The sequence below is a fragment of the Aplysia californica genome, unplaced genomic scaffold (genome assembly GCF_000002075.1).
Source record: "Aplysia californica isolate F4 #8 unplaced genomic scaffold, AplCal3.0 scaffold01242, whole genome shotgun sequence".
Taxonomy (NCBI): domain Eukaryota; kingdom Metazoa; phylum Mollusca; class Gastropoda; order Aplysiida; family Aplysiidae; genus Aplysia; species Aplysia californica.
The window spans coordinates 68,364-78,106 of NW_004798512.1; the positions used below are offsets into that span (position 1 = coordinate 68,364).

General features: G+C 38.4%; 1 protein-coding gene across 1 annotated transcript in view; it reads right to left on the bottom strand.

The window, feature by feature from the left end:
• Positions 1 to 396: 396 nt before the first annotated feature.
• LOC101850770 (cyclin-dependent kinase 20) overlaps positions 397 to 9,743 on the bottom strand; it is a 13,918-nt gene continuing 4,571 nt past the window's right edge. The window contains exons 5-10 of the mRNA XM_005112340.3: positions 9,479 to 9,600; positions 7,697 to 7,759; positions 6,188 to 6,239; positions 4,563 to 4,634; positions 3,032 to 3,193; positions 397 to 680 (exon numbers count right to left, since the gene is read on the bottom strand). Of these exons, the coding sequence (XP_005112397.1) occupies positions 486 to 680; positions 3,032 to 3,193; positions 4,563 to 4,634; positions 6,188 to 6,239; positions 7,697 to 7,759; positions 9,479 to 9,600 (666 nt within the window). The 3' untranslated portion in view covers positions 397 to 485. The remainder of the gene's footprint in view (positions 681 to 3,031; positions 3,194 to 4,562; positions 4,635 to 6,187; positions 6,240 to 7,696; positions 7,760 to 9,478; positions 9,601 to 9,743) is intronic.

Genomic DNA, 9,743 nt, shown 5'->3' on the forward strand with positions numbered 1-9,743 from the left:
CGTGAGATGATGCTCGGCGCGCGTGCGCTGAGCCAGGGGCCAGACTGACTCAGGACCAGAACGCAGGCGAGGTGCCGAAATAGGCTTATCGGGCGACATAAACCCGGCCCCCGCAGGACGAGGGTTAATAAGGCACAAGGAGAATCAGAAAAACTCCATACAGCCATCACAGAGGTTGATAAACACCCCTTCATCACAGTCAGCAAATCAGACATCTAAACTTTTGATTATCCATGACTTTCAAAAGTTAGGCCCTGCCTCTTCTACCCGCTCAGTGTAAATTCATTTGTAAACGGTCGAAATTGCTCTAACGGACAGCTGTCCAACACAATCACCTGTTAAAACAACCACTTGCGTTTTACACTATCCAAGACGTCTATCTGTCGAAGACAACCATTTTTTCCCTTAAAAAACAGGTTTCCACCTGGGACAATTTCAACTGTATTGTCAGAAGCAAGGTGACAGGCATGAATTATTATTACGAATTACTTCATTCGTATAACATGTGGAGCGAGGCGATCAGGGTTGATAAGGGAGTCTTCAATGGGCAGGTCGGCATTGTATTCATGGGCCTGATGCTTCAGCTGCAGGCCACTGCGGCGACTCGTCCTTTGGGGAATTGGCAGCTCTGAGTGGTGTGCTGGGAGTGGTTCTGTGAAAAAGTACTGGTGAAGAAGTGCCTGAAAACAAGAAATAAAGCCAGTTTAAAAGTTGACCCATATCAAGGAGAGCATCATTCCACTTGTATGTAAGTCATTTTTCTAAAGTGTTGAGAAAATCCTTTAAACAAAAGAGGCTGCCCAAATCAGAGCCATGACTAAAGCACTTGGGTTTTTCAGTCAAAAACTAGGGAGCAAAATCACAAAACAAAATGAGACTTTATTGTAAGATTCCTCGTGGTGTCTTTCTTCAAACAATAACCCTATCTGGAAACCTCGAGATACTGATTCCAGAGATTGGTTCTGAAACAGAATGGGTTTAACAACATCCCTTGTGCCCCCTTTTTTCTAACTCAATGATTATCTAAGAGACCAGGAGTCTGAATTTTTTCATTTGCCTCTGATTCAATAGGACATACAGTGGAGTCCACTTATAACGAGTCCTCAAATAACGAGAAGTCTGTTTTAAAGACGTTTTTCTAAAACCCCGTTTTTTCCCTTCTTTACCTTTGTAAATAAAATACTGCTATAGCGCAATCAGACAAACACGCGAGTCGGTTATAGCGGAAAATCGCTGCTGCTGTACACAGCGCATAGGCCATTTATACAATATCTAAAACTTCGCCAGTTGAGAAACATGTTGGTGAACTATTGAAATAAAGAATGGGAGAGTGCACAATGAAGGCCGGAGCGAATGAGTGGGGAGGGTGTGGAATGCACAGACAAGCAGATTGCATCGACAGATAGGCCAGTAGTCTAGATTATCTAGCCTGCCATGCCTCTTATTTCTCCGATGCGGGAATGGAGAGGTCACAGTGCTGTGATGGAGGGAGCGAATGTGTGACGTGGGCAAGCAGTCCTTTACCCAAGTAAAGAGCTCAAAACCAGCTACCCGGGTAGTGGTGTCGGGTACCCGAGTTTTCTACTCCCCTTCGTTAAATACTACGCATATGCACTTAAATTACGTCCTTTCACTTGAGCCTTAATAAGTACTGAGTACTTATCGATACTGAGCAACGGCAATTGGGGTATCCTTCATAAAACAGTCACTTTTCCTCCCATTTTGGTAAAAGCGACCTCTACTCCAAGGGAGCTAACAGCAATCACTAAAATATCAAAGAAATGAGATGGTTGTATCCCTTGACCCATCTGCACAAGATCAGGTAAACAGGTTCAGAAGCCCTGACAAGTACAGTCAAACCTGCCCTGACGGCCACCTCTATAAGACGGCCACCTGTACAAACGGCCACTTTCCATTTCCCCCCTTGCGTTTTTTCTATATAATTTAACTGTGTAAAACTGGCACCTGTCCAATGCGGCCGCGGCCACCATAATTTAACACACAACCCCTATCACACTAAGCAATAACACCTGTCTTAGACGGCCACCTTTGTGACTCCATTACGTTTTGTCATAAATTGTGCATTGGCCCCTGACGTTGAGGGCGAGCCGTCATAATTCAATCACCTGTCATTGTTGTTAGGAAGTCCCTCCAACCAATTATGTTGCGTAGGCCCCTCCCGCTGTTGACCAATAGCTACCAATTTTCAGCTGCTGGTGAGGTAAGCGTGTGGTCCCTCATAACCCATAAGCCCCACCCAGAACTCATACACAAATCGTAAGTGAGATGAGTGGTCACTGTTTACCCAGTCTGTAACAAAGTAACAAAGGACGTCAACATGAACTTGTGACAGAAACGTTGCTCGTTCTCCGAGTGGTGGCGACCCATGTGTTTGTTTTAACAATGCACTCGGTCTTCCTTGTCTGATACATTTCGTTTTATTGTCACCCTTGTGCAAAATAAGCAACAAAATAAAATTTACAAACGAAATAGAAACCATCACCACCACCACCAACAACAACAAAGACAACAACAATGGGGCTACTTTCAATTGGGGTCTCAGATGGGAATGGTTTGTTTTCTTCATCTTGATCAGTCCTGCCTAAGACGGTCACCTGTCTTATACGGCCACTTTTCTCCTTGACAATGGCTGGCCGTCTTACACAGGTTTGACTGTATTTAATTTTTTTTTTAATCGCTCTCTCACTGTAGCTGACTACACCGCATTCCTGAGTACCTTATAACGATTGCTTTCTGACATTTCAACAATGTACATAACATTGTTAATTGATTTTTTATCATTAAAATCCCTAGAAAAAAATAATATGAAGATTATAGTGATTAGTATCAGTAATGTTTTACAATGGTATGCATTAGCTATCACTTTCATAGAGTAAAAATACTAGTGGAACTAGGAACTTCAAAAGTGAACATTACAGCTGAGAATATGTATTAAACCAAGTACATTATTATGACGTTTTACAGTAATTACAAAAACATAGTGTTCATTATAATAATAATGTACCCTAACCTGTTTTGCCGAGATTCTCTGTTTACTTGGGTACACTAAGAACTGTTTGAGAAGATCCAAAGCCTCTTCTGAAGCATCCGGAACTATCTTCTCCAGGGGGATAGGGGGGTTATCAGGAAATGAAATCTTGTGGTAGTCCGGAAGGTCCAATTTTGACATTCCCTGGAAAGAAAATCAAGACAATGAAAGTAATGTGCACAATCTCACAAAAAGGACTTGAACTCGTGGAAGCTGTTCAAAAATAAATCGGGGAGCTTATTTAACTTCCATTACCACTGACATTTTAACTCTTTCCGGACGTAGTTTTCTTTGAGTCTAAACAAAATTAACTTGTGGCTCGATTTGGCTATGCAGGTGGTGTACAAAATAACTTCATAGAAGCATAACTATCTCTCAAAATGTAACATATAATATATCAAATTGAAGGAATTTGAATGAGGAATACATCCCAATATAAAACAAGGATTAATTATGAACATAGGTATGCAATCGAAGGGTTAGAAATGGCGATGGTGATGAGAAAAATAAATTTTGACGGAAAAAATTACATTCACCAAACTTGTGAAAGCAAATCAGCATAGCTATCTTATCATATACAGGCCAAGAGCATAATCCATACATTTCTGAATGTGCAGCTTTTTATTTGAAAGCAATATTCCAATTTTTGTTTGAGTTATGATATTTTTACTGATTTCGGTTACATCGTTTAGTTGATGCAAGACTGCAAGAACTAATTCACTCGTTTTTCCCCAAACCCACGCTTTGACAAAGTGAGTTTTTCAATAGCAATAAAAAGTAATTATAAATGACAGATCGTGTTAAAACGAAGCAATACTGAGGAACCTTATTACAGCCGACAAGGGGTGTGGACTCGCGCTGATATATCGGCGATACGTCAGGAAAGAGTTAAGAAGAACCTTATTTTGATTCAAGTTACCCTCGCCTCCAGACCACGCTTTAAGATAAATACAAACAATTCTTCTCATAACCTCATTTTGTGCTACAAAAGACTTACAGAATCAATCATATGCTAGCTTATTAGAAAGTATGTGAGCATCATGACTGATACTGTTTTAAAACACGAATTGACTATGCATCTACCACTCTGATGAAATTGCATGAACATATTATGCTTGTTTTGGTATCACAAACAAGTCTCACAAAGTCACAGAAGAAGAAAAACAAAAAAGAATGGAAGCAAGTGAAGACAGGAGAACAACAGCATCAGTTACAGGAAATATATTGAGAACTACTGCCATTCTTTTTTGTGTCCCTGTAGACTATTCCGATTCTTTCCAAGTACAACAACTGTTTTTAAAAAATGTCACGTCACTTGTACAGCACATAAGTACAGCCATTTCTCATAAAATAGTATATATATATATATATATATATATATATATATATATATATATTTGGACAGAATGGAACAAACCTAACTATACTTAAAAGTGAGATAAAAGCAAAACCTGAAAATTATGACAAATGCCACTTTTCCCTAATATTCTGCAAATGTTGTTCAGACACTCACAGGCCATGTTTTTTCACTTGGGGTACCTAACACTTTGACCACAAGACAAAGCTGTTCAATATCTGTCTCTCCCTGTGGAAGTAAATTCAAAGGAAAAAATAACAGTACATTTTCAATTCAGAACCAAAAAAATCATTTTATCACCATCACATTCTGGGGAAAGTGAGCCAAAAACAATGTGTAATAGATGTGAGGAGGTGTTTAGGTCTAGGAACAACTTTAGAGAGTGAGTGAGTGCACATGTAAGAATAAGCATACCAGCAAAATTTTGCTACAACTGAACTTTTTTGGCAGAACAACCTTTACTCTTTATCTGAAGGAGTTCCAATTATGTTGGAGCCCTCTTTTGGTACAAAGCTGAAAGTGACATAAACATCATTAAACTGGTCAATAAATCAAAAGAAATGATCCTGTTTCGATTGTTTCTCATTAAAAAAAGAGCTCTTAGTAAGAGACCTGTTTTTGGTAATTGCCAAAAATTAATATAATATCCACATCATCGAAAAGGAAATATGACAGAGCCAATGCCAGCAGATTCTGATCGCAAGCCACAGGGAGCAGCTTGTCAGAGATAAGAAGTTGAACAAAATAAAGTTGGGCTGAGCCAGAGGAACTCACAGCCACAATGTTCTATAGGAACAAAATGCAAATAATATATATTATTATATACTCTGTCACATTTTTAAGTACACACTGTGTTGAAATGAAAATAGCTAGTTTCACCATGAGCCCATATTCTTAAAAATTTCAGGAATACTAATTCAATCAATTTAAAAAACTTAAAAAATAATAACAATACCGAAAGTTAACCTAACAGGTTTATTTCCGAATTACAAAAGTGTGGGGGTGGTCTACAAAAGTAGCATGATCAGTAGCGGGTATGATGTCCCCTTGCATTGATGACGGCCTGATATCGTCGCCGCATGGAATCAATCATTCGCTGTACTGCAATGCTATCTCAAGTTGAGGAAGAATCTGAGGCTGGTGTTGTCACATGTTTTTCAACTCATCTCTGGTTAGTCTTGCCGTTTTGAAACGATTCCGTAGATGCGACAGGGGTACTGTATAAAAAGATCCTCTCTTGGAGTAGTTTTTCTTCTCTCAAGTCGACAGGGTCGATCCTTAGGTGATTCAGTTGATCTCTCACGATACATTGTTGCGTACACAGGTCTTCTTGTTAGATTAAAATGTCTTGCAGCAGTGAATAAGGAGACACTTCTACAGATCATTCCAACAAGCTGATTTCGCACATTTTCTCTTAGGCGTGGCATCATGAAACTTAGACTTAGACAACACAAATTTTATCACTGACGAAATGTTGCAAAAATGACAAAGCTTTGATGTGCACTTCTTTTTTAAACAAATAATTTCCGTGCCTTGAGTTTTTATTAAAAAACACAAAACATGTAACACGTATGCAGTAACAAAACCACTTGCACGTTCAGAAATCTGAAAACAACTCACCAGTGACGGGTATTTCACGTACTCAGTGTGAAAATTTGAAAGTAATTGGTAACATGGATTTTTTTTTTTTAATTGAGCTTTAAAATGTGTATACTAAAAAATGTGACAGTATATATATTTTAAAAAAAAAAAATTATTTTCAGTCAAGAAAAAGTGCTTACTGGAAAGATTGGAGAATTGTTCAGCAGCTCACCAAATATACAGCCAACAGCCCTGTGGGGAATAGAAAAAACAGTTGTGATTTTTGCAAGAGTCTTATGTCGGCACTTTCAACACAATTAAGTCATATAAGAACTGAAGATTAAGGGTGTTACTAGAAAATAACATACAAAAAAAGAAGGAGAGATCAGGATGATAGATGTTTGATAGGAATGAAGGAGCAAACCACACCAGAGCACCTGCCAGAATCATCAAATAAGACATCTTCATTAGTTCTTAAAATCACATTCATCAATTGATGTAATGAATCTCAAATGAGTAATTAACTCTTTATCTCCATCTCCGAGGGGGGTAAACCCACTATGCCAGGGCCCTTTTTTAGGTAATAAATGAAGAAAATGTCACTAAATTGGTCGTCAAATCAAAACAAGTGAACCTATTTTGATAGTTCTTCATCTAATGAATGAAATCCCGGTGAAAGAGACATGTTTTGTGGGTGCTCTGGTGTGGTTTGCTTCTTCTTTCCTATCAAACATCTATTGTCCTTATCTCCTCTTCTTCTTTTTTATGTTTGTTACTCTCTTGTAACAACTCTAATCTTCTGGCGCTCATATGACCTTATGCAGTTGCGAGCGCCGTAAAACCTCTATTAAAACTAAACTAAGACCTGTTTTTTGGTAATTGCCGAAAAGTAATTTGATGTTGAAAACAACGTAAAGGAATGTGCTGGAGCTGTCAGCGGCTCACCAGCACAGCCTGTCCGACCGTGAGCCGCTGGGAGCAGCTTGCCGGATATAAAGAGTTAATAATGATTCATGACTAGAAGCAGGATGGAAATGTGGTCATTATGCTAATTGGTCATAAGCTTCATTTAAAGACTGATTATAACTGGCAGAGTCTCCATCAAAACACACACATACAGTGTAAAAGTGCACAGTGATCAAATTTTAATGCATGCTTTTTTCATAAGACAAATTTATTACTCCATAGTTTTCACAAGGTCACTTCTTCAAATCACATGCTTCATTCTTGAACACAGCCAAAAAACTAAGGTGGACAGGACAAAAAATCCTAAAAGGTATAATCTATTATCATAATACGATAGACATATCATTATAACAATACAATATCTAACTCAACAAGCCTGCCCCTTTCAAGCAATTGTACTCCTGAGATAAAAATAACAGTGCTTTCTTTCCTCAGTTGATCACCTCTGCACCCACATATTTTGGGAGTTAAAAGATTGTTAAATGTAAGTGCTTTTCTTACAAACCCCCCCCCCCCCCCCCCCCCCCCCATCCACACAGAGATCATTCAGGAGGCAGGCTTTCGACCCTGCCAGTTAGGGCCAACCCGGACTGAAAGGGATATCAGAAAGACAGCGATACTTAATTAAATTTTTTCCCCAATTGGGTATAAAACTCTGGTCTCCTGAGAGCAACAGCAGAGTACTTAACTGCTACACCACAGACACCGGTGTCTTGGGTGTTAAAAAATTGTTTTGAACTTACCACAGATCAACACCTTCGTCATACTTTCTTGCACCATATAGCAACTCTGGAGCCCTGTACCACCTATGAGATAGATGAAGGATTTTTTTTCAGAACATAAATCTAACAATGACAAATAAATTCATAATTTTTTAAAGTTCATGGATCATTTATCAAACATTTACCTAAGAGCACAGATGGCTTCATAATACTAATTACCAATGAAATAGTCAAAACGTTTTATCAAAATGTAAATCTGACAGTCACAAATCTATTACAGATCAAGACCACAGCAAAGTCTATGCATTATTAACCATGGTAAGCATTTACTTCTTGGTGACAGTCCCAGTACACCACATGTGTGTCCTCACGGTGATACCAGGCACTCCTCAAAATAATGAAACTGAAGAAACCAACATTTATCTGCCCAGTGGGTCATTTTCATATACTATTTCTTTTATTCATTCAATACCTCTTAAGTCAAATTTTATAAACACATTGTAGCATGAATTTTTACAGAAAAACATTGATCAAAGTCACACAAAAATATAAGTTTGCATTTTCAAATGACACTTCGCTAATTTTACCACTGAAACCAGGCAGCCCCAACCTCCTTTGATCGCATCTATCTCGACTTCAATATAAGATGGACAGGCATTTTTTTTATCAAAAGCGAGACAAGTGAACACACTTTAATATGACCTTTATAACGCCATTTACCAAAATTTTGACGAGTTCCTAATTCCGCCGTGTCGTAATACATATCGTCGTTGTCTCAAGCAATCCAAGTAAGTCCAGACTTTGAGAATTTTCTATTCAAAGCTCTATCAAAGATGCATCTTTCAACATCACCAAAATGCTATGGTCAAGGCCTACAATTTTGAATCTTGCTATTCATGATTCTTGATCAGAACAACACAACAAAAACTAGGGGTTTTCTTGCTGGTGTAAAAAGTACCCAAACGGATTTAAGTGGATTGCTTGAGACACCAACGATGTGTCCAACATCGTGTACCAAGACGATGTCCTCCACCACAATGTATGTCCAAAAAAATCAGTTGATTTTAGCAATTGTGGGGACTACAAGATGTTCATTGTACAGGATTTTTTAACTGCACTACAGTAGCTCTGAACGCAATTTTGCATGAAAACCAATGAAAGATTCAAAATCTGCAATACCAAAAATGAACAAATCACGAAAATCTTTAATTTGGAATGAGATGGTAAAATGACTTAAACTGCTTCATCCCCGTTAACTGTATGTCAATAAAGAATTATCCAAACAGTGTCAATTACTTTAGAGAAGACAAAACCAAACTGAAACAAACATACACTTATTACATATTTAACTCTTTCAGTACACAAGGGGTTCCACAACTTCAGGCATCCAATTTGAGGCGGTAAAGAGTGTTACCTTAAAACTGATATAATTCCATCAAACATTGACAGATTTGTTTGTGTGAGCATTCAAACTATTTGTAATTGGACAGAGAATCACACTATGAGTGAAATAGGTAATAAATGCAGCAAAAGACCAGTTGCAGATCTTGGGGATGACAAATCGGTACCCCAAAACGTTACTTAAGTAGTGTAGTGATACTCTGAAAAGCAGAACCAAAAAACGTCACTAAGTGGCGATCTGGAATCAAAGAGTTAGTTAATCCCTCTCAATACCACTGACAATATCATATGCATGGCATACCATTGGTATTAGGTACACATATGTATTGTAAGGGTTACGGCTTAACAATGACACCCATGTGATCCACACGAGAAAAAAGAACAAAATGATGTTAAACTTGCCGTGTGGCGACTTGATGACTGTACTGTCTGTCTCCTTTATTCTGAAACACCCTAGCCAGCCCAAAGTCAGCAATTTTCAGATGTCCTGTAGAACTAATCAGCAAGTTTGCAGGCTTAAGATCCTGAAATTAGAGATGAAAAAAAACCATTTGCGAGAGACGAGTAGATCCTTTATTACCTATAAAATAAAAGAGAATCCATCCATCTCTTCAAAGACATCAAATGCAGCACATACGAGCAATGCTTAGGAGGAGGGGGAGGGGGA